Source organism: Sciurus vulgaris (assembly GCF_902686455.1).
Source record: "Sciurus vulgaris genome assembly, contig: HiC_scaffold_181_arrow_ctg1, whole genome shotgun sequence".
Lineage (NCBI taxonomy): Eukaryota > Metazoa > Chordata > Mammalia > Rodentia > Sciuridae > Sciurus > Sciurus vulgaris.
Window position 1 is genome coordinate 192,615 of NW_027632872.1, and position 26,303 is coordinate 218,917.

Sequence of the window (26,303 nt, forward strand, 5' to 3'; positions counted from 1 at the left end):
GGTGATCATGATCTGTGACTGTATTATATAATACTCAGTAAGTGTTGTAGTTAAGAGCATAGACCCTTAAGTCAAAATTTCTGAGTTCAAATACTGTTTTGAGAATTCAGTGAACTATAGTCCATGAGCTCACTGCCTGTGTTTTCTAAGTAAAGTTTTATTGGAATATAGAAAAAAATCCTGTTTTGGCTCTGTGCTAGGTGTGTGAGTGATTTCAGTCAAATCATTTAACCTAGCTGTATTTCCTCATGTATAAAATAAAGATAATAGCATTATCTGTAGGATTATTGTGAGAATTAAATTATTTAATATATGTAAAACTTACTGACATAAGAAGTACTCTGTTAGTTATAATTATAATAATAAATTAATACAATTAATATAAATACAAGTATATTTATATAAAACAATAATAATAACCATCAGTATTATTATTTTGCAGTACCAGGGATTGAACTCAGGGGCACTCTACCTCTAAGCTACATCTCCAATCCTTTGTTTTTTTTTTTTTTTTTTTTTTCTTTTTGAGACAGGTTCTTGCTATGTTGCCCAGGATGGCCTGAAACTTGCAATTTTCCTGCCTTGGCTTCCTGAATAGCTGGGATTGCAGGCCTGCACCACTGCTCCCAGCTAGTTATAATTATTATAATCATAATTATCATTATAGTCTTTGGGGCTATCATGTAAAAATATGGATTGTATGTTTGCACTGTGAAATGGATTTACATCCTATTGAATACTGTAACTACTAAGAATTCTAAATACAGCCTATATTCTATTTTCTGAAGATAATTTCATTGTATTTTATATAAGGAGTATTAATGGTGGATCTCAATGAGGAGAGAGGCAAATAAGTACATAGTGGAAGTCTAGTTTGAGAAGTTCATATAAAAAAGGCTTAGAGGTTTTAAATAAATAGTATACTTCAACACCAGTGATGTCTCAGAATGCTACTATAATATTGAACTTCATTGGTGGGTGTCCAGGAATAAATTCCTCACTTATGGCCTGCTTTCAGTGGGTAGGTCAAAATATATGACACGAAGTCCTGGCGCTTATTATTTACAGATTCTTCCTCTAGTGTTTTTACTAGAGTATTATTATAGAACAAGTATAGTTAATGTGCATATCATTTATTCATTCAACAAACATTTTTACAAAATGATCTGCATGTTGGAAATTAGAGGTAGTAGGGTATAGGCAATATTGGAAAATGATGGTTGGAAGCTAGAGAATAATCACAGAAATGATAGAAAGGATAACATAACTTGAAAGCCCAGCTTTATGTAACTTGGTCAGGCCAGAGTTCCAAAGTTGTCAAGAAAGGTTAATAACTAATGAAAGCAGAATGTGGAACATTTTCAGAACTATTTCCATCCAAATTGTTGAAGTAAAAATTTTTGCTCTTAAAGAAGTTCGAATGATCAGTCTAAAGCCATTCATTCCTCTCATTTGAAATTATTTTAGTTTTTCTTTTGCTTGTATGTTGTTGTTGTTGTTGCTGTTTTGTAGTGCTGAGGATCACCCAGGGCCTCATGCATTCCACGCAAATGCTTTACCACTGAGCCACATTACCAGCCCATATTTCAGGATTTGACATGTAATATCTGGAAGAGAAAGTCTTGTTCTAATTTGCTCCTCCTTTAGGCCAATTAAAAATCATTGGTTTCACTTCTGGGAACCCAGGTTAACAACAATGGGGACATACTGTATGTTTGGAAGAGGTTAAGAGATGGTGAAGGAATCTTGAGGAGCAGTCATAGGAAGTGTTTAGCTATGGAAAGGGGAGACTTGAGGAACATGAGTTATATTTTCATGTATTTGAAAGGCTATGATAAAAGACAGGCCTTGTACTTTTTTTTAATTGCCCAATGGAACAGTATTAGCCCTTTGAGTTGAGGCTTCCCACCTCAGAAAGCACATTTCATCTATTTGAGAATAATTTGTTAGTTATTAGTGATACAATGTTATCTTCATTTATCAAAACAAGTTTCTTATGAGATAGTAACCTTCCTATTCCTGAAAATGTTTAAATGTACTCTTTTTATTTTATTCTTTGGTGCTGGGGATTGAACCCAGGGCCTTATATAATTAAAAAAATATATGAAGTAGTATCTTTGATAACTTTAAGAAATACCAGTGACAATTATGCTCACTTTTCAGGTTTGAAGCACATAGCTGTTTTCTTTCCCATTCATTTGTCATAATAATATAATTATCTAAAGCAAATATGTTGACAGAGTAGAATATTCTACAGGGGTTCAGTTTTAGTTTCAGAAGTTCTCCTTTGACTTCTGAGACATTGTCCAGTTCTAATCTTCTTAACTTTTTTAGTTCTCCATAATTTCTCAGATTCAGTACTGATTCAGACTATCATAGGTTCTTTGAACAGATCATTGTAAAATATTTTCTAAGCAAACATCTGCTTATAAAAGCAAGCAGTACAACTGTAGGTTTCTGGGGCAGGGGAATTTAGGTGTCAATTGGCATCTCTATATTATCACAGGTGATAGTTTGTTATGGTCTTGTCCAAAAAGTGGGTTAGAAAAATTTTCTACATATTTTGCTTTGTCTTGAGCTTTTTTGTAGCAGAAAACTATCTCTCGTGAAAACATCTGCTGGAGTGTCTTGGCATGCCAAGATGCAGTACCTTCAGGGGTAACTGAGTCCCTTTTCAGATAATCCTATTCCTTACAAGGTGGATTGTGGTGTGTTTAGTTAAAATCTGTGTCTTGGGCTAGGGTTGTGGCTCAGTGGTAGAGTGCTTGCCTAGTATATGCAAGGCACTGGGTTCAATCTTCAGCACCACATAAAAATAAATAAATTAAATAAAGGTCCATCGACAACTAAAAAAAAAAAATTAAAAAATCTGTCTTTGTGTCTTCCAACCAATTTTCTGTTGTCTTTATTTTTACAGGATAAACATTCAGATATCAGGTACCTCTTATATAATGTTGTATAGTATAGTAATTGTACATTAGTGTTTTCTGAAGCCAACTGATTGAATTTCATTTCTACCTTGACCATTTACTAGTTGTGTGACCTTCTGTGCCTCAGTTTTCTCATCTATAATGTAGTGATAAAAATAATTCCTATCTCATTAGCCAGGCATGGTGGTGCACGCCTATAACCCTAGTGGCTTGAGAGGCTGAGGCAGGAGCATGACAAGTTCAAAACCAGCCTCAGCAATTTAACAAGGCCCTAAGCAACTTAGTGAGAAAGAAGTCTCTAAATAAAATACAAAAAAGGGCTAGGGATGTGTCCTAGTGATGAGTGCCCCTGAGTTCAATTCTTGGTACCAAAAACAAACAAACATTAAGAGTTTTAATAATTTTTAAGTGTTTGGGCATACAGGTGCTATATAAGTACTAATAGTAGAGATAGTAGTGTTTCTTCATTGTAATTTGACATCAGACACCAAAAGAGTTCTTGCTGGAATAGTGATTTTTAAATGGAATAGGGGTAAGGATGGGGGAGATGTAGTGTACTACATGTTACATGATACTTTTGCATTGAAAGTATACTTTTTATAACTGGAGTACTGTGGTTTAAATATGGTTTGAGTGTGCCCCCCAGGAGTTCATGTGTTGAAATGAATCCCCATTGTGGGGTATTACAAGGATGAAAACTTAATCCAGCTATAGTGTTTATAGGTGGTAGAGATGTTTGGAAGGAGATTAGGACTAGATAAGGTCATCAGTGTGGAGCCCCATGATTTAATACTGTTGGCTTTATAAGAAGAGAGAGAAAAACCAAAACATACATGCATGTTCTTTGTCTGTGGCTATGTGATGCCCTGTGCCACCCCAAGATACTGCTAGCAAGAAGGCTATCACTAACCAGATGTGGGCCTTGAACCTCCAAACCATGAAATAAGTAAACTCCTCCTTCCTTCCTTCCTTCCTTCCTTCCTTCCTTCCTTCCTTCCTTCCTTCCTTCCTTCCTTCCTTCCTTCCTTTTCTTTCCTTCCTTTTTCTTTCCTTCCTTCCTTCCTTCTTCCCTCCCTCCCTTCCTCCCTCCCTCCACAGTGGGGACCTGAAAGGTACAGCTTCCAGCACTATGCAGTGCCTGCTAGGCAGCATGCAGAACCAGCCCCAAAGAGTAACTGTGTCCTGTGACCTGCAAAGCCATGGGGTATAGCTGCTCAAGGATTTGGGGGTCCACTCCTTGCTACAGTGTGCATAATGTCCTGGACTTGGAGCTTTGTGGTTTTGGTTTTTTGTTTTGATATTGATTTTGTTTGAGCTGATTGCTCTTTTCTACCTGCCTCTATCTTCCTTTTGAAATAGGAGTATTTATTTTATCCTTATTCCACAATTTTATCCCAGAAGTCTGTAACTTGTTTTTAATTTTATAGGGACTCACAACTGTAAGTGGTTGCCTTGAGTCTCAGATGAGACTTTGGGCTTGGACTTTTAAGTGATGCTGGAACTCGTTAACACTTTGGTACTGTGAGGTGGAATGAATGTATTTTGCATCATGAAATCAGACATGAAACTATGGGTTGGGGCAGGCATGGAATGCTGTCATTTATGTGTTTTTTGTTTTTTGGAGTACTGCAAGTTGAATTCAGGCTCACTTTACCACTGAGCCTTTTTTATTTTTAATTTAAGTTACCTAAGTTTCTGAGACTGGCACCGAATTTGTTATTCTCTTCCCTCAGCCTCCTGAGTCACTGTGATTACAATTGTGTTACCATACCTGGTTTATATATGGTTTTAGTATATATGCCTTAACATTCATGTGTTGGAGGCTTGGTCCCCAGTGTGGCAGTGTATGAGGTGATGGGATCTTTAAGAGATGGTTTGTAGTGGGAGATTATAGGTGGCCTTTCCCTTAAAGGGATTAACTTAGCAGGACCCTGAGTTAAGTTTCTCAAGAGGGTTATGATAAAAAGAATAAACTTGACCCCTCCCCTCTCCCTGGTTTCCTTTCTGACCATGTGATCTCTTCCTCTTGAAATTTTTCCCACGTTTATGATGACATCTGCCAGTAGGCCTTCACCAGAGATTGAACACAAGGAGTCAACTGATTTTGGGCTTTCAGCCTCCAAAACTGTTAGATAAATAAACCTTTTTTCTTTATGAAATAGCTTTCTTCAGGTATTTTATTGTTATAATGAAAGGGGAAAACTTAAACTTCTCTTTGGATGTAGGGATATATAGAAGATAACCTTAAGGCACAAAATGACAAGAATTACTACTGAATAATAATAGTAGCTAATACTTATAAGAAATTACTGCACCAGGTACTGGATTACCTCACTTAAACATCATTTGACAGATAATACTTATAAGACGTGGAGAGATTAAGGAATTTGTCTAAGTACCTAGTGGTAGAGACAGGATTCGTACTTAGGTAATCTGATTTTAGACCTGGACTTCTTAATCACTGCACTATACTGACAAGGTGAGGTTAAAGATTTTTACATTTCTCAAAATGGAACATAGGTTAAAAAAAAGTACTAAAAGTACTCTCTTCCTTAGCCATTTGATGAGAGTATGGAGAGAGATTTTGTTAAAAGAATATATGTGACCAACTGAAATAGAGATAGAATATTACTGTTATTTACCAAAGGTTTATGTAATATATAATTTATATATATTAATAATAACAATGGCTGCCTTGATTTTTTTTTCTATGCTTGTGAATTTTACTTTAACTTTTTTTTTTTTTTGGTACTGGGAATTGAGTTCAGGGGCTCAACCACTGAGCTACATTCCCAGCCCTATTTTGTATTTCATTTAGAGACAGGGTCTCATTGAGTTGCTTACTGAGTGCCCTGACATTGCTGAGGCTGGCTCTGGACTCAGGATCCTCCTGCCTCAGCCTCCTGAGCTGGGATTACAGACGTTCGTCACCATGCCAGGCTTACTATAGCATTTAATAGCTCAGAAATTTAATTTAATAGGTCAGAAATTTCTTTTTCTTGTCCCCAGTCCCATTTGTGGTATGTTAAATATGTTTTGTCTATATTCTTTGTGTCTTTTTTGTTTTTTTTTAATCTAGTGGAACAGAGCTAGTGTCACAAGATCTAGAGAACTATATAGAGACCTTAGGTATTTCTTGGCTTTAAAATATCTTTGATAGCCACATCAACAGTATTAACTTTTGGAATAAAAAGCCGTTTTTTTTTTTTTCTTTTTAGTATGATAATATCTGCTATGTTTAAGATAGATATGTTTTAGTTAAGTTGAATCATATGATAAGATGATATAATACTTTAATAAACATTTAAGAAACAAAGCAAATTTTGTGTGTTATATATTTTACTACAGTGTTAAAAAAAGCAAAGTTGGAGTGGGGAAGGAGAGATTACAAAGATTATAAAGTGGTATGAGAAAACTTAAGCGTGGTAAATATGTTCATTTTCTTACTTTTGATCATTTCACAGATGTGTAAATGTGTTAAAACTCATAAAATGGGCTGGAGTTGTGGCTCAGTGGCAGAATACTTGCCTAGTATGTATGAAGCACTAGGTTCGATTCTCAGCACTGCATATAAATAAATAAAATAAAAGTCTGTTGACAACTAAAAATTTTTTTAAAAAATTCATAAATACACTTTAATGTATGTCAATTATACTTTAATAAGCTCTAAAAATATAGCACATCCCCCAGTCATTCACTCCCCCCAAAAAAAAAAAAAAAAAAAAAAAAGCAAAAGAAAAGACACAGAGCAAAAACTTCTGAGAAACTCCTATAGATGTGTTTTTGGATTTTTTTTTTTTTAGTAAGGATTAGGAATTTTAATTTGCAGTTATGGAAAATACTAATGAATATGACATATTCCCCCTGGTTTATTATAGCACCCTTAAAATACTGTTTTTTACCACAAATGAACAATATTCAGGTCTTTAAAAAACCACCATTTTGTAATATAGAAGGGGGAGGAGCAGAAGTAAAGAATTGTTTATCACCTAAGTTCAAAGCTTATCAGAAACCCTAGCAAAACCATCCAGTAGGAAAGATCTTTTGATCTATACAGCTGCCTGATTGGCAGTCCCTGAATCAGGCCAGTAGCTGCATTAGTTCTATTTGATTTGCCTTAGGATGTTTTTACCTTTAAATAACCATGACCTTTTTATTCCAGTGTTTAGTTAGGCTGACCTGGCTTAAGTTTGTAAAAACTTAAGAAACTCATGCTGTAGAACGATCTTAGAGGAAGGTGGGGTAGCAATAATGATGAGATAGTTTCTTTTTAAAAAAATTTGTGTCTTGAGAGACACAAAAGTACAGACTTTAGAATTAGACAAGGCTAAATTTAAAGCCTGGCTTTCCTACTTACTAGCTCTTGGGTGGGTTGTTTAACTTCCCTAATCCTTAGTTTTCTCATTTGTAAATTGGACTGATAATACCATCTTCTTAGATTATAAGGGTCAAGAAGATAACATATATAAAATGCATGGTACAGTGCCCAGTCCATAGTAAATATTAGAAAAAAGGATAGCTATTATTATAATTGTTGCTATTATTATTTTCTTTGTAAGAAATGAATACATTTACATTACTATAACATACTTCATGTGGTGTGTTTATGTGTGTATCCATCATGTACACTGATTCAAAGAATTAGGAAGAAGAGGGAATCCATTTTTAAAGACCCTAAGAGTCAATCTCATATGAGGGTCTTTCTCTGCAGGAAATTGTTGTAGAACATTTTTAAAATTAAACTTTTTGGGGGGGGGCCATATGCAGTGGCATGATCCTGTAATCACAGCTACTCAGGCAACTGAGATGGAGGATTGCTTAAGCCCAGGCAAACAAAATAGTGAAACTACATCTTAAACAAAAATGAAAACCATTAAACAAACAAAAATTAAATGTTTTATTTTGAAAAAAGTAAAGCCTATAGAAAAATTGCAAGAATATTAAATTCCCTTATGTTTATTCTACCTATACTCATAAGTTGATAACATTGCCATATTTACTGTACCATTTTTTCCACTGAGCTACATTCCCTGCTCACTGTTTATATAATATACATGTTTCTCTTCTTTTTCTTCCCTTCTTCCTCTTTTTATTTTGGAAAAAAAAAATAAAAACTAGTAAAGCCTATAGAACAGTTATAAGAATATTAAAATGCACTCCTATAAATCTCACTTAGATTTATAAATTGATATGATTTTTTTAATTACAGTTTTTAAAAATTTTTACAGACTTCATTTTGATTCATTTTACACAAATGGGGTACAACTTTTCATTTCTATGGTTGTATACAATGTAGATTCACACCATTCATGTAATAATACACATACATAGGGTAATACTATTTGTTTCATTCTTCTATCTTTCCATCTCCCATCCCCTTCCACCCCATTTTCCTCTACATCATCCAAAGTTCCTTCATCTTCTCTTTGCTGCCACCACCCCTCATTATGTATCATTATCCACTTATCAGAGTCACCTTTGGTTTGTAGGGCCTAGCTTATTTCACTTAGCATGATATTTTCTGGCTCCATCCATTTACCAGCAAATGCCATAATTTTATTCTTCTTTATGACTGTGTAATAATCATACCACAGTTTCTTTATCCATTCATCAACTGAAGGGCATCTAGGTTGGTTCCACAGTCTAGCTATTGTGAATTAAGCAGCTATGAACATTGATGTGGCTGCATCACTGTCGTATGCTGATTTTAAGTCCTTTGGGTATAAACCGAGGAATGGGATAGCTGGGTCAAATGGTGGGTCCATTCCAAGTTTTCTGAGTAATCTTCATACTGCTTTCCAGAGTGACTACCAATTTATAACTCTACCAGCAATGTATGAGTGTGCCTTTTTCCCCACATCCATGCCAACACTTATTATTGCTTGTGTTCTTGATGAAAGCCATTCTAATTGGAGTTAGATGAAATCTTAGGGTGGTTTTAATTTGCATTTCTTTAATTACGAGGGATGATGAGCACTTTTTCATATATTTGTTGATCACCTGTATATCTTCCTCTGTGAAGTGTCTGCTCAGTTCCATAGTCGATTTATTGATTGGGTTCTTTGTATTTTTGATATAAATTTTTTTAAGTTCTTTATGAACTTTGGAGATTAGTGCTCTGAGGTGTGTGTGGAAAAGATTTTCTCCCACTCTGTAGGCTCTCTTCACATTATTGTTTCCTTTGCTGAGAAAAAGCTTTTTAGTTTGAATCTATCCCATTTATTGATTCTTGCTTTTATTTCTTGCACTATGGGGGTCTTGTTAAAGATGTCTGGTCCTAAGCCAACGTGATGGAGATTTGGGCCTACTTTTTCTTCTATTTGATGAAGAGTCTCAGGTCTAATTCCTAGATCCTTGATCCATTTTGAGTTGAGTTTTGTACAGGATGAGAGATAGGGGCTTAATTTCATTTTACTGCATATGGATTTCCAGTTTTGCCAGCACCATTTATTGAAGAGGCTATCTTTTCTCCATTGTAAGTTTGTGGCACCTTCGTCTAGTCTGAGATAACTGTACTTATGTGGATATGTCTCTGTGTCTTCTATCCTGTACCATTGGTCTACCTATTTTGGTGCCAATACCATGCTGTTTTTGTTCCTATTTCTCTATAGTAGTTTAAGGTCTGGTATTGGGATACCTCCTGCATCACTCTTTTTGCCCATTTTGTCATATTTGCTTTACTTTTAAAAATATGTTCTTCCCCTTCCCCTCCTACTTCTTCTTCTCTTTCTTTCACCTAGGTTAAGCTATAGAAATCATGGCACTTAGCTAGGCAAGGTGGTGCACACCTATGATCCCAGGGGCTCAGGAGACTGAAGCAGGAGGATCTCGAGTTCAAAGCCAGCCTCAGCAATGGCAAGACACTAAGCAACTTTGTGAGACCCTGTATTTAAATAAAATACATAATACTGGGGATGTGGCCCCTGAGTTCAATCCCCAATATGCCCCCCCTGCAAAAAAAAAAGAAAACATGACAATTTATCCCAAGATATTTCAGTATGTCTATCCTAAAAGCAATAACAGTCTTCTACAGAGCAGTATAATTATCAAATTCAGGATTAAACATTGATGCGTGTTATCTGATATGTAGTCCATATTCAAATTTTGTTGATTGTCCTGATAACTTGTCCTTTATAACAATTTCTTCTCCAACCTAGAATCATGCATTTTATTCAGTTGTCATTTCTTTATTCTTAACCTGAAACAATCTTTCAACCTTTTTTTTTAAATTGTTGATTGATATTTTTTTGAAGACTACAGATTCCTTTAGAATATCTTCTAATTGGGGTTTGTTTGCTTGTTTTCTTGTAAACTGATAAAGTTTACACATTTTCAGTAGGTAATATATCTGTTCTCAGTGCCTTATATCAGGAGGCATTATTGGTGATAATGTTGCTGAGATTTTTTTCCTACTACCAAGGTAACACTTTTCCATTCATAATTAATAAGCAATCTATGGGGAGATACTTTGAAACTATGTAAATATCTTGTTCCTCAGCAAATGGTTCATCCACTGGTTTTGGAATGCTAAAGAACATTTTTATATCAAACATTTATATAGTGGTGGGGCTCTGCATGTGGTTTTCTTACAGTAATTAAAGTCTCCTTGAGAAAATACTTTGTACTTTTACTTTATTATCTTTTTAATAGGCAAATAATAACCATATGTTTATGGGGTATACTGTGATTATGTGTGTGTGTGTGTGTGTGTGTGTGTGTGTTTGGTATGGGAATATAACCCAGGGCCTCACTTGTGCTAGGCAGGCACTCTAAGACTCAGTTACGTTTTCCAGTCCTCACTGTGATGTTTTGATTTTTACTGTGGAATGATAAAATCAAGCTAAGTTACAAATTGATTACATAGTTAATCTTTTGTGTGAGCAGTAATAGCATTTAAAATCTACTCTTCTAACAATTTTAAGATATACAGTGGGTAATAATATGTCCATTATAATTATGGTCACTTTTTTATATTCCACATAAAAGTGAGATATGCAGTATTTGTCTTTCTGTACATGGCTTATTTCACTTAGCATAATGTTCTCTGGATTCATGTTGTACTTTAAAAATTACATTATATTACCTTGCTCACAGTTAAGTGATCATATTATTGACTGCCTGATAAGATTGATATGTCTGATGCCAAGTTGCACTTTTCTCATGTGAAACTGCCACTAATTGGATTGATTAGACATTCTTAGCAGGCCTCTTAGATCAATGACTTGAGATTATTGACCTCTGAATGTTTTGAAAGAATAATTAGTAACAGCAGTAAGGAAAAACTACGATCATTATCACTGGAAGAACTTAATATTAAATATTAATTTACATTTGTAATGAAAGACAGTTTCTGGGAGGTGTTTGTCTTTCACTTTAGACTCTGCTATATTTTTATATCAACCTAATACATAGCCATGACTCATGGGGTATCACCTTCAATCTCTTAAGAATCAGGCCAGGTTTCTTGTAGATCTTGTCACATCGCCACTTGGAATTTAAATGAAGGAAAGAAAGTAAAGCACAACTTGTTTAGATAAATAGCTTACTCATAAAGTCTTATAGGAGGCAGCAAGGCAGGATATGTCCTCATTGTGTCTGGCATTTTTCACTTCTACCCTGAGGATTTTTCACTGGATCATTATCTTAGAGACAACAGTTAATCACAGAGCTTTTCCTATCCCAAATATTTGGCTGATGTCTTAGCATTTTATCATGATCAAGAAATTAATTTATTTGAGAAAATTGTATTACCCAAGAAACATATAAATATTCCTGCAGGAGAGGTTGCACAAGCCAACATTTAATCAGGAAATATCAAATATTTAGAATTTTCTGTGATAACTAGTTGCTAGAAATTTTCTGCAAAGGAAGACAGTAAGAATGAGTTTCCTTTGGACGAAGAGAAACCTGCCTGGAGTTTTAATAGCTGGGGACTATGAACAAACCTAAAGTGCTAAGACCCTGAAAGAGGAAGGGAAAATAAGTACCGAAAATGAAAGGGAAATGACATTTAACAGATAAACTGTGCTACTGAAGTTTCCATAGAGCTGAATCCTAGTGGAATGGTCTCCAAAGCATTTTGAGTTAAAAAATCCATACTTGTATCTTAAACCAGGACTTGGCAATAGCTATGCCTTTAAGAAGTCTCTTTTCTCATGGGGAGGGGTGGTGAACACATGTGATCTCTGCAGCTGAAGTGGCTGAGGCAGGAGGATCACAAGTTCAAGGCCAGCTTCAGTTACTTAATGAAAACCTATCATAAAATAAAACAAAAAGGACTGTGGTTATAGCTCAGTGGTAAAATAACCCTGTTTTCAATCGCCAGTATTGTAAAAAATAAACAAATGAATACATAACGACATACATAAAATAAAAAATAAAAAACTTTTTTTCTCTCTTTACCAATTCCTTTTTTATTATAATCTTTTTTTATTTTTACAGAGTGCATTTTGATTCATTGTACACAAATGGGTACGACTTTTCATTTCTGTGGTTGTACACAATGTAGATTCACGCCATTCATGTAATCGTACATATACATAGAGTAATACTGTCTGTTTCATTCTACTATCTTACTGTCCCCTACCCCTGCCGACCCCATTTTCCTCTACACCATCCAAAGTTCCTTCATTCTTCTCTTCTCCCCACCACAATTTACAGAAGAATCTTTACAATTCTTTACTAGTCATACCTTTCACATTGCCTTGTACCTGCCATGCCTCCAGTTGACCCAGAAATGATAAAAAGGGTATTCAGTCTACATAGGTTGAATATTCTTAGTCTGCTCAAAAGTTTCAGATTCCCAAGTATTTTGGATTTCAGTTTTTCACATTAGGAATGCTTAACCCTATGCAAATATTCCAAATCTCAAAAGTCTGAAATCTGCTACTTCTGGTCCCAAGCATTTAGATGCCAGATGAGCAACCTAGATAGCTGTCTTTTCAGCCAAGTTTTCCTAATCTTTTGCAAACAGTCAAGATATGAAATTAGAAGTGTAGAGGCTGCATTGGTAGCAGGTACGACTTCTGAGGTCAGGAGATTAATTACTTCACAGAGAAGCATTTCAGTTTTTCTCTAATAGCCTGTTTTGTGAGACTTTGTTTTTGCCAGATGTTTTTGGCTTATCATGGTGAAATGTGTGCAGTGTTTTGCTGTGTGTATTACCATCTATGAAATACTGGTGACAGACTTTTTTACACTTTCTGTGACCAGTCAAAGAAGATGGATGCACAGAGTTTGACCAAGGTCAATACAAGGAAGAGGAGGAAAAAAGGGACCCATATCTAATGGGGCATCAGAGGAAGATGGAATTCCTTCAAAAGTGCCATGCTATACAGTTGTAAGTAGAGATTTCTTTATGAACACTTAACCTGGCAGGGAGAGGATAGAAACTTCTTAACATTGGTAATGTTAGTGTTACAAATCTACTTAAATAATGGAAAGAAAGAACAGTAAGTGTGAACAATAAAGATATTTTAGTTTTTGGAAATCTTAGGTTTTCTTACCAAATTATGACACATAGCTCAGTTGTTGGAACTCTACATTGGTATTGGAAAAATCATGTTAGGAAAATTTGGAGGCTTTTTGTGTATTAGGCTAAATATCAAATACATAGTAACAAAATATGAAAATTGGGTCTCAAGGTAGTGACTTGATCTTAATGGTGTCTAGTATTCTGTGTCTTATTGTCTTTTCTCCCTGTTTCATCACTCTAGTCTTACCAGTTGTATCTTAGAAGAAAATCTTTTTCCATTACTGCCTACTTGATGCTCCTTTACTCTGGGACAGTTATTATATTTTTTATCTACTGTCAAACCTTAAATAAAAGTCCCCATTCCAAACTGCCTGTCCTCTCTCAACTTTGTATCCTTTTTAAGACTTCCCCTAAAAAAGCATGTCAAACTGGGCATGGTGGTACATGCCTGTAGGAGAATGAGGTAGGGAAATCTCAAGGTCAAGGCCAGCCTGAACAACTTAATGAAACCCTGAGCAACTTAGCACAACCCTGTCTCAAAATAAAAAATAAAAAGGGCTGAGGATGTGACTCAGTGGTTGAGCACCCCTGGGTTCAATCCTTGGTACACCCTTCCCCAAAATAAAAGCTTGTCAAAGAATACTTTCATATACACACACACAGAACACACACAATTGAAGTTACGATTGATACACAGTGTTTTGAAATCCAAGTTTCAAAGTTTTAGTGAAATAATTATGTATTTCTGTGTTTTCTTTACCTGTATTGAGCACCAGCAATTGAGCAAACTACAGGTTCTACTGGTTGGTTCTGGAGCTTTGTATCCCTAAGGAAAAAAACATTTCTTTTCTGTGACATTTAACAGTTGTTCCAAACCAGGACTTTATCTTGAACAACAAGAACAACTAGACTCTACAAATAGGAGGCATATACCTCCAGGTCTGATATTGATGATATTATCAGAGACAAGCATATTAGTTTCCCATTGCTGCTATAAAAAATTATAACAAAATAGTATAAATGTATTACCTTATGGTTCTGGAGGTCAGAAGTCTGTGTTGGCAAGGTTATAGGTTCTAGGGAAGAATTCCTTGAGGTTTTATTTTTAGCTTCTAGAAGCTGCTCACTTTGCATAGCACATGACTTCTGCTCCTGTCATTGCATCTCCTTTTCTGGTTTTGATTCTCCCTACCTCCTCTTTTCTCTCATAAGACTCTTGTGGGGGCTGAAATTGTGGCTCTGTGGTACAGCACTTGCCTCATGCATGTGTGAGGCACTGGGTTTGATTCTCAGCATCTCGATAAATAAATGAATAAAATAAAGGTCCATCAACAGCTAAAAAATATTTTTAAAAAGACTTGTGATTTCATTGTGCACATCCAAATTAACCAGAAACATCTTCTTGTCTACTTCCCTAAATGCCTGTGGCTCACTTCGTTCATTCCCCAACTCCTTCCATACCCTCTGTCCTAGTGGTTAAACAGAGGCCTATAAACTCAGACTTGAACTTTGGAAAGATTGTCCCCATCCAGATATAAAGAACATCTATGAGGAGAACATGAGGATTTGATTAAAAAAAGTGTTCAGGAGGCTGGAGGGCTATGTACCAAGAAATGTACTTTCATTCTTATGTAGTGTATCAAACCAGTGAACAATTTGGGGTTGATTGAGAAATATTGGAATTCTATAGCATAGGATGTGAACTCTTCTCAAATGGAAACATAAAGTACCTTAATTGTAATACAAGAATCTAACTTAAAAATCAAACACATCTAAAAGAAGAATCAGGTAGGTGTGTATTTTCTGCTTCATAGAGATCGCAATTCTTAACCAGGTGCTAATCTTATATAAATGAACTCCAAAGAGCATACCTTATTGGCGCTCTAGTTAAAAACAATATTTTCATAGCACCAACAAGGAACAATATAACTATTAAACCACATTCTTATAATCTGTCTAGTATATTTATTTTGGACATCAAATTTTCTAAAAAATCCCCAAGATCATTGTATAAAATGTGCTTCTAATACAGTAACTCTCAGTCTTTAGAAAGGAAAATACCATATAGCATAAAACAGTATGGCAATGTTTGTGAGAGAAAAGAGCTCCTTTTAGAGATAGTGCTTGTCTTAGTCCCTTCCTGCTGCTGTAACAAAACACCATAGACTGGGTAATTTATAAATAACAGAAATTTATTTCTAAAAGTTTTGGAGGCTAGGTTAAAGATTAAGGACCAAGATCAACATGCTCGCAGATGTGGTATCTAGTAAAGACATAATCTCTCTAAAGGGGATGAACCCTGTGTCCTCATAGATGGGACAAAATAGCAGAACAGGTTCCCTTAAAATACTTTGTAGAGGCACTAATCCCATTCATGTGGGTGGATCCCTCACGGCTGAATCACCATCAAATATTCTTAATATTCTTAATATTCAAATATCTCTTAATATTCTCATTGGGAATTAAGTTACAACATGAATTTTAGAGGGACACAAGTATTCTCACACCACAGCAGTGAAAAAATATTAAAGAGAACCAAAACTGGTGATAATTTAATAAATAAAATTATGTATTCATACTTCCAATATAAAATTTATTTAAGAAAGTAAGCATTTGGTGCTTTTATAAACTTCCTCAGATGAATGCTAGTCATAAATGGTAGAGTAAGTTTCTTTTGCCTAAAAGTTACTGAGAGATTAAAGACAGATGACACACCGAAATATCATTTAGGTTTTTGGTGTGGTTCTGAACCCATGGAAAATTCTGGGAAGAAAATGAGCAGAAATGATAAGGAGGCAATACAATAGTTTTTTCTAAGATTTCAGAACTTTGATTCACATGAGTCTCCATAAACAAATGAGACACTAATCATTTGATACTGATGTTTAGATGAAACTTAAAATCAATGGTAAGATACATTTCAACAGTCCCCCCCCCCCATCAGTTCAATTAGTGGGTATTAGAGATTTTAGAAACTTGACCTTCTGCTTATGAGTATCAGAGAAAACAGTGAGACCCATATTATGGAAGGTTGCCATGTTTATATCACAACTATATACATTATGTATAGCACATGCATCAGATTTTCTGGGATGAAGTGGAATATAAAAATACAGTTTAATTAAATACTAAGGCATAATTGAGCAATGGTTTTTGTTTCAAACATGTACAATCAACTTTAGGAAAATACCCCTCTCTGATAACACTTCTAGATTTGTACTTGTTTTTATTTTATTGTAAACAAATGGGATACATGTTGTTTCTCTGTTTATACATGGAGTAAAGGCATACCATTTGTGTAATCACAAATTTACATAGGGTAATGTTGTTTGATTCATTCTGTTATTTTTTCACTTCCCCCCACACCTCCCACCCCTCTTTTCCCTCTATACAGTCCATTCCTTCCTCCATTCTTGCCCCCCTCCCTAACCCTAACTCTAACCCTAAAATTAACCCCTCCCACCCCCCATTATGTATCATCATCTACTTATCACTTATCAGCGAGATCATTTGTCCTTTGGTTTTTTGAGATTGGCTTAACTCACTTAGCATGATATTCTCCAATTACATCCATTTGCCGGCAAATGCAATGATTTTATCATTCTTTATGGCTAATATTCCACTGTGTGTGTGTGTGTGTGTGTGTATATATATATGTATATATATATACACACATATATATATATATATATATCACAGTTTCTTTTATCCATTCATCAATTGAAGGGCATCTAGGTTGGTTACACAATCTGGCTATTGTGAATTGAGCAGCTATGAACATTGATGTGGCTGTATCTCTGTAGTATGCTGATTTTAAGTCTTTTGGGTATAGGCCAAGGAGTGGGATAGCTGGGTCAAATGGGGGTTCCATTCCAAGTTTTCTAAGGAATCTCCACACTGCTTTCCAGAGTGGCTGCACTAATTTGCAGCCCCACCAGCAATGTATGAATGTACCTTTCTCCCCACATCCTTGCCAACACCTATTGTTGCTTGTGTTCTTGATAATCGCCATTCTAATTGGGGTGAGATGGAATATTAGGATTGTTTTGATTTGCATTTCTCTTATTACTAGAGATGGTGAACATTTTTTCATGTTTGTTGATTGCTTGTAGATCTTCTTCTGTGAAGTGTCTGTTCATTTCCTTAGCCCATTTGTCAACTGGGTTATTTGTATTCTTGGTGTATTTTTTGAGTTCTTTATAGATTCTGTAGATTAGTGCTCTATCTGAAGTATGATTGGCAAAGATTTTCTCCCACTCTGTAGGCTCTTTCTTTGCATTGCTGATAGTTTCCTTTGCTGAGAGAAAGCATTTTAGTTTGAATCTATCCCAGTTATTGATTCTTGCTTTTATTTCTTATGCTATGGGAGTCCAGTTGAGGAAGTCTGGTCCTAAGCCAATATGTTGAAGATCTGGACCAACATTTTCTTCTATAATCTGCAGGGTCTCTGGTCTGATTCCGAGGTCCTTGATCCATTTTGAGTTTAGTTTTGTGCACGGTGAGAGATATGGGTTTAGTTTCATTCTGTTGCATATGGATTTCCAATTTTCCCAGCACCATTTGTTGAAGAGGCTATCTTTTCTCCATTGCATATTTTTGGCACCTTTGTCTAGTATGAGAAAATCGTATTTATTTGGGTTTGTGTCCATGTCCTCTATTCTGTACCATTGATCTACCTGTCTATTTTGATACCAATACCATGCCTTTTTTGTTACTATTGCTTGTAGTATAGTTGAAGTTATGGTATTGCGATACCCCCAGCTTCATTTTTCCTGCGAAGGATTGCTTTAGCTATTCTGGGTTTCTTATTCTTCCAGATGAATTTCATGATTGCTTGCTCTATTTCTGTAAAGTACGTCATTTGGATTTTAATTGGAATTGCATTGAATCTGTATAGCACTTTTGGTAGTATGGCCATTTTCACAATATTAATTCTGCCTATCCAAGAACATGGGAGATCTTTCCATCTTCTAAGGTTTTCTTTAATTTTGTTCTTTAGTGTTCTGTAGTTCTCATTGTAGAGGTCTTTCACCTCTTTGGTTAGATTGATTCCCAAGATTTTATTTTTTTCGAAGCATTGGGAATGGGGTAGTTTTCCTAGTTATTCTTTCCAAAGATTCATCACTTATGTATAAAAATGCATTAGATTTATGAGCATTGATCTTATATCCTGCTAGTTCACTGAATTCACTTATGAGTTCTAAAAGTTTTCTGGTGCAATCCTGGTTCCTCTAAATATATAATCATATCATCAGCAAATTGGGATAGTTTGAGTTCTTCTTTTCCTATTCATATCCCTTTAATTTCTTTGGTCTGTCTAATTGCTCTGGCTAGAGTTTCAAGGACCATATTGAATAGAAGTGGTGAAAGGGTGCATTCCTGCCTTGTTCCAGTTTTTAAGGGGAATACTTTCAGTTTTTTACCATTTAGAATGATATTAGTCATGGGCATAGCATAGATGGCCTTTACAATGTTAAGGAATATTCCCACTATCCCTCTTTTTTCTATTGTTTTGAGCATGAAGGGGCGCTGTATTTTATTAAATGCTTTTTCTGCATCTATTGAAATAATCATGTGATTCTTGAATTTAAGTCTATTGATAAGGTGAATGACATTTATTGATTTCCTGATGTTGAACCAACCTTGCATCCCTGGGATGAAACCCACTTGATCATGGTGCACTATCTTTTTAGTATGTTTTTGTATGCGATTTGCTAAAATTTTGTTGAGAATTTTTGCGTCGATGTTCATTAAGGATATTGGTCTGAAATTTTCTTTCCTTGATGTGTCTCTGTCTGGTTTAGGTATCAGGGTGATATTGGCTTCATAGAATGAGTTTGGGAGGGTTCCCTCCTCTTCTATTTCATGGAGTACTTTGAGAAGTATTGGAATGAGCTCTTCTTTAAAGTTTTTGTAGAACTCGGCTGAGAACCTATCTGGTCCTGGACTTTTCTTTGTTGGTAGGCTTTTGATGACTTCTTCTATTTCATTACTTGAAATTGGTCTATTTAATTTGTTTATGTCCTCCTCGTTCAGTTTAGGCAATTCATATATCTCTAGAAACCTGTTGATGTCTTTGAAATTTTCTATTTTGTTGGAGTATAGAGTTTGTACTTGTCTTTAAATGTTGTTTATCTGTGAGTTTTTTGTTTGTTTTTACAAACTTTCTTATTTTGGCTGAAGTAACAGTAAGAACAACCCTACTTTTTGAGGAAATGTGATATACTGGAGTGATTTCCTGTAGACATACAGAAAATGTCCCAGGTATTTAAGTTGAAAGATGTGTCATCTGGTGCATAAGCTCTCCATGGACCATTCTGGATACTCATCCATTTGAGCAGATGTTCTCTTCATTTTATGTGGCCCTATGCTTCATGCTCCAGTAGAAAGCAATGGTGTGTTCAAAATTTTTTGCACATAATATGAGTCATTTTTATGTATCATGCACATGTACCTTTAGGTCTCAGGACAAAAATAGGAAATTATTTGATGGATCTTGCCTTAATATACTCTTGTTGGTTCAGATAGATTTTTCTCAAGTTGAGAACTGTGATTGACTTTTTAAATTCATACCTCTTTATTAACACATTTTTTTTTTGCTGTGTTTTTGTTGCTTTTCTTCTTTTTGCCTTCTTTTTGAATGAGAATTTGGCTGTAGTGTCCCACTGGCCATAAATCCTCTTACTGGCCTGCTTTATATCCAGGTCACTCCCTTCTCCAATATTTCAGACCCTTCCTCAGCACTCTGCAGAGCACTTGGCATATATGAGAGGAAGACAAAGTGTGTTTCTCTTTGTTTTGGAGGTAATCTGAGAACAGTCTGCCAGTAAATCACTCACTCTCAACCTCTTTATTGTCAACTGTTAGCATCTCCTTTCCAAAAACTGAAATAATAGCCCATAACCTGGCAGATACACTATCTTCCAGGTTGAGCTCACAGAGGATTTTTTAAATTCAATTTAAGCATGATAAAACAATACTTTTGAGATGTGAACCAGTGGGTTTCCTCCTACTTTCTACTTCTCTTTGCCTCTCTTAGGTGTTCTTTTTTTTTTTTTTTTTTTTCCATTTGTTTGGTTCCATTCAACAAGCAGAGAGCCTCTGTGGAGGGATGTAATAGGACTTAAAACTTACCTTCCCAAAACCATAGCACATTAACAAGATTATGCTAGGTGCTTCCAAGGAAACCTCAAGCGAGAAGGAGTGTCATTCAAAGAGCGAGAAGGAGTGTCATTCAAGAGCATCATTTACTGATATCTACCTCTAGAGGCAGAATGACTTACTTCCTCTCTGTGTCCCTAGTCAGGAAAATATCTCCAAAAATGAAATGGAAGTGGAGACAGAGCGGTGCCAACTATTGTTGGCCTGTGACAAGTTACATGTTTCTATAGAGCATGCTGGGGATTCTCCAGAGTCTGTAGGCTGGATTCCTGTCTCTGGAGTAAAGCTGTTAAGACAACAGGGAAGGAATTTCTCCTTGCTACATTTAGGTAGATGATGCCAGTGAGCCTCACTGAGATCTTTGTACCTCCAATGAGAAGTAGAAGAGAATAAATCATGAGGGGCCTTGATGGTATTAGTTGAAGGCCATGGTCTTGGTCCATTTATGCTGCTATAACAAAATTACACAGATTAGGTAATTTATAATAAACAGATTTATTTCTTACTGTTCTGGAAGTTGGAAAGTCTAAGTCCCTGCTTCCAAAATGATACCTCATTGCTGTTTCCTCATAGGATGAAAATGGAAGAACCAAAGAGGGTGAATACTATATGAAGCCGCTTATAAAAAGCCTTAAGCTCATTCACAAAGGCTCTGCCCACAAGACTTAATCACCTTCTAAAGGCCTCCCCAACAGTCCTACTACAATCGTGGTTATGTTTCAAGATATGAATTTTGGGAAACTCAGACTGTAACAACTGTGGCAGGAAAACCAAAACAGAGACACAAGCTGAGGATCAAATGTTCCATTCCCCATGCAATACAAATAACACCCCTATTTGGATGGCACATGTTTCTGAAAATCATAGAGACCTGAGAGAGACATTAAACTTCATTAAACAAAAAAATTTCCATGTTGTTTTTATGAATTTTTGAGTGTAAATGAGATATATACTCATTCATGTTTGGCACTTCATTGCAATATTATAATGGTGACAATTTCATTCGTAAAAGTGATAAATGCTTATAATGATGATAATAATAAAATAAACAATAAGTCATACCAAATATCATCAAAGGTGACCTGTTGCTTTAATTTGGATCTGGAATGTCTCCCAAAGGCCTATATATTAAGTTCCTAATTCTTGGCTTGGTACTATATGGAGGTAGTCAAACCTATAGGAAGTGGGGCAGAAGGAAGTTTGGTCAATTGGGGCGTGCCCTTGAGGTGAACATCGAGACTCCCTTCCTGTCTGGATCTTTGCTTCCTACCTGCCATGTGGTGAATAGCGTTTTTCTGTCACTCGTTCCTGCCTTGAACGTATTATGTATACTGCCATGAATGTATTTATGCCACCACAGGCCCAAAGTAGTAGGGTCAAGTGACCATGGCCTGATAACTCTAAACTATGAGCCAAAATAAACCTTTCATCTCTTTTTAAGTTTTATTATCTCAGATATTTTGTCACAATGATGGAAAGCTAACTAGCTCACCAAAATAACAAAGGGGGAATAATTTTATTAAAATGGAATCAACCATATGCTATATTGAAGTAAAAAGGATTATACTTAATTTTACTTGAATTTAGTATTTAATATAGAAAAAAAAACATGATAGCAAAACTAGAGTAAAAAACTAAAGGAATAAACTAAAAGAATTAGGGGTACATCTTCTTTACCACATACACTAATTCACACAAGATTCCTTGAAAGTTAAAGGATAAAAATACTAAAAAACATTAAGAGGTTGAAATCATAATATTTTGTTCATTACAATGTTTTGACTTTATAAGTATGAATTGATTCCCTGTAGAAAAAATGAGATTAATATTTTTGTACTTCCTCCCATTCCATTTTCCCCAAATCCCATATTTAGTCCCATCTCAATGACTGTAGGCTTGATCATGTTTCCTACTTGGGTCAATGAACCATGATTGCACATGATGTTTGCCTCTTCTAAGCAAAAGTATTTAATGTAAATGTATGCTTTGGCTTGGTACCAACTGGTTTGGCCTTCCATAATGAAAATAGCATGTTCTAAAGAGGGGATATTCTTTCAGTCTGACTTAAGAAAGGAGAAAATGTGTGGGGATGAACCCAACAGAACCACAGCTAATTTCCTAATATGAGCAAGCTAAGAATATTTATTATTGTAATCCAGTAGGATATTGATTTTATTGTAGCATCAAAAGCAGCAGTAGTTTTAAACTTCATATATTTATATTCTGTCCTATAAATTTCTTCAATTGTTTAGACTTAGTTTTATATTTAAATGTATTTATTGTTTAGCACCAATATTTTACTATGGCTTTTCCATTTCCAAATGATTTATTTTGATTCATCTCTTGATTAGCTAAATTTCATCATCAAGTGGGTTTGTCCAGAAAGTTTTATAATTGGCTGCTACGTTTTGATAAGTTTTTCAATTTTGTGAGTACATTCTTGGGGCCTATCTCTACTTGAATACCAACTTGTCCAGGTATAGTATTCTTGGATTTTAATTCCTTTATATTTAAAGTTTTTGACAAAAAATTAAAAAATAGAAAGTTAGGTAAATGATGCTATAGAAAAATTCAAAGACCAGGCCGATTTTTTCCCTTACACGTAATTTTTTCTTTTGCCTACATTTCTGATGCGTTCTGTGCTTATTTGTTTGAAGTTCAATAAAGAAGCCAGGATATACAGATCTATATGGATCATTATATATCAATTTTTCAGAATCTTTTTTATATCTTATTTTTCATTTCACAGAATTCTTAAAATTATGGTTCTGAGTATCTGTTTCTGTTTTACTTATTGGATTCTCTGCTGATAGAATACTAAATTACCCATATAGTGACTCATTTATTTCTTTTAATTTAAAAAAAACTGGTATAATAAGCATAGCAAAATTTACCATTTCATCCATTTTTAAGTGTGCAGGAGTTCAGTCCATTCACATTGTTTTGCAGCCGTATCCACTATCCATCTCCAGAACTTTTTTCATTTTGTAAAACTGAAACTTTCTAAACTTAAGCAGTTCCCCATTCATCCCTCCACCCACACCTGGGCAACCGCCATTCTACTCTATGAATTTGACTCCTCTAAGTTACTTATGACATTACTACTGGCTTTTTTTTGCTTAACATAACATTTTCAGGGTTCATCCATGTTATAATATGTGTCAGAATGTTCCTCCTCTTTAAGGCTGAGTAATACTATTCAACTGTGTGTGTATATTTTGTTTGTTCATTTTTCAGTGGGCCTTTGGGTTGCTACTACCTTTTGGCTATTAGGAATAATACTGCTGTGCACATGGATACAAATATCTATTTCATTTCCCACTTTCAATTCTTTGGAATATATAACAAGTTGAACTGCTGAATAATATGATGATTCTATCTTTAATTATTTTAGGAACTGTCATGCCATTTTCTAAGGTTGCAACATCGTTTTACATTGACCCCAGAAGTATACAAAGATTTCACTTTTCCTATATCCTTATTACCCTTGTTTTCTGTTTTCTTTTAAAGTAAAAGACATCCTAATGTACCAAGTGAATTATTTCTTGATCTGACTTATCCATGTGAATTATTTTATGTATTTTCTATGTATGCATGCACCATCTCTTCTCTATTTGCTATTATCACTTTGAAAACATCTACATTCACTGTCATAAATTCTAGTAATTCTTTTTGTTCTTTGTTATTAAGAACTTATTGATATGATCTTGTTTTGGTAATCAGTTAATTTCCTTAGCTTTGCAGTGTGCATTTCAACTCTGTAGTTACATTATCATCGTGTGCAGATTTAAGATATTCAGATATTTTAAAAAATGTTTTATATCAAGTCATTTTTGAGGAGTATCTTTCTGTTTCTTAGGATGGATTTTCATTGAGACTAGGTTCATCGTCTGTCTTTGCCTGCTAAATTCCTTTGCTTCTTATTCTGTGTCTGTTTGCACAGTTGCTGTGCCTCTTCTCTTCTTGTTTATATTTTAATGCATGATGTGGGAAGCACTAACCAGTCTTCTCTCTACTTTAAGAGTCTATGAGTGTACCCTCCTTGCCACACTTCCTTCTTTTCCTAAATCTAACTTTCTTCCTCTCTCAGCTAAAGTGTAAGGTATGCATTTATATTTCTCTCTTCTGTTTTTGTAGTCTGAAGGCACTGGGGAGAGAGGGAAGGATTATATGGGATTGGATGCAGTCTTTGTCAGAGCATATGAATCCTGTTTTAACAGTCCTTAAATGCCCTAGAAGAGGTCTCACTTCTGCACATCCCACTCCCAGTGCTTTGTTCAATTACCCCAGAGCCCAAGCAGCATTTTTAACCTCAGTCTTGGATTCTTCAAGGGAACATGACTTTCTGTTGTAGGAGACATTCCCCCCACCCTTGGCTTCCCCCAAGTGGCCCACTCTCACCCATAGGCTGCTTTTGTTCAAACTGGGAAGTATTTCTAATAATTACAGAATTTTGACTTCTTTTTCTTCCTCCTCTTCCCTCCTCCTCTTCTTCATCTACCTCCTCTTCCTCCCCCTCCTCTTCATCTTCTTCTCTTCCTCTTCCTTCTCCTTTATCCTCCTCTTCCTTCTCCTTTATCCTCCTCTTCCTCCTCCTCCTTGTCCACCTCTCTTTCTGGAAGTTGGGATAGAAAGCAAGCCACAAAGCAGTCTTGTCAGGTGTTACACAAAGCAGTCTACAATCTCATTAATTCTGCATCAACTCTTCCAGGTAGGTGCCACTGTTATTTCTGCTTTATAGATGAGGTAATCAGCTATGTGTGGGGGAGAGATGGGTGTGAGCATGCCCAAACATGTACAGTGGTACCTTAAGGCTCTTTATTATGCTCATGGAGCTTTTATGTGGAAAATCAAAATTTGACTCCACACGTGCCCAAGTCAATGCCAGGGTTCTGCTTGTCTCAGCACAGGCTTCTTTTTCTAGCTGTTGATTTACTGGGCCATGCTTCAGACTTCCACTCATAGACTCTTCAACACTTTAAGGAGCTTTCATGTTGACTGTGAACCTAAGTGTTTGTTTTCTTTATCTAATTTCTCCTCTGAGCAGCTCTGCAAGGTAACTATTACTATCACACTTTAGAGTTAGGGAAACAGAGGCTCAGGGAGATTCAGCCACACAGCTCTGAAGTGGCTGATTCCAACATCTTTCAGGCTCTTTCCCCTTTGGCTCACCCATGCTCACCCAACTACCGCCCACCCACCAAGTGGAACTTCTCTCCTGTACAGGCAGAAGCACAGTGAGCAGGGTGAGACCACACCACCAACTCAAACCTCCTGGTCATGCATGTTCTGAAGTTTAATTGAAAAGGAAGAGGATCAACCAGTGAGTCAGTGGTGTGGCTCTCCAGGGAAGCCTGCTTTTGAGCCTCTGCTCCAGCCCAGCCCTACTAAGATCATTAGGCCTGACAGCCTCACAGATGGAGATGTGGCCAGACTGCCAGTGGCCTGATTGATGATATTTGTTACAGTCCTAACACTGGGTGTTATTGTTTTGGCACTTCATCTGTTTCCCTTTAGATGGCTGGTGGTGATGATTTTCATCTTTGTCTTTTGATTAACGTCAAATAGGAACCTTGCAAGCACCAAACGTGTTTGGAAGGATTTCAACACCAATTAAGTACATACTGTAGCATGATTTGATTTGTGGGAGATGAAAAATAAGGAATTCAGAATAAATCACATCTAACATGAAACCAGGGACTAAATTTAATGCTTACCAACATGGAATTTATGGTTTC

The 26,303-nt window shown here is 35.7% G+C and overlaps 1 protein-coding gene across 1 annotated transcript in view; it reads left to right on the forward strand.

The window, feature by feature from the left end:
- LOC306652372 (uncharacterized protein) overlaps positions 1–25,958 on the forward strand; it is a 131,659-nt gene extending 105,701 nt beyond the window's left edge. The window contains exons 5-6 of the mRNA XM_079125306.1: positions 13,143–13,269; positions 25,792–25,958. Of these exons, the coding sequence (XP_078981432.1) occupies positions 13,143–13,269; positions 25,792–25,858 (194 nt within the window). The 3' untranslated portion in view covers positions 25,859–25,958. The remainder of the gene's footprint in view (positions 1–13,142; positions 13,270–25,791) is intronic.
- Positions 25,959–26,303: the final 345 nt, after the last annotated feature.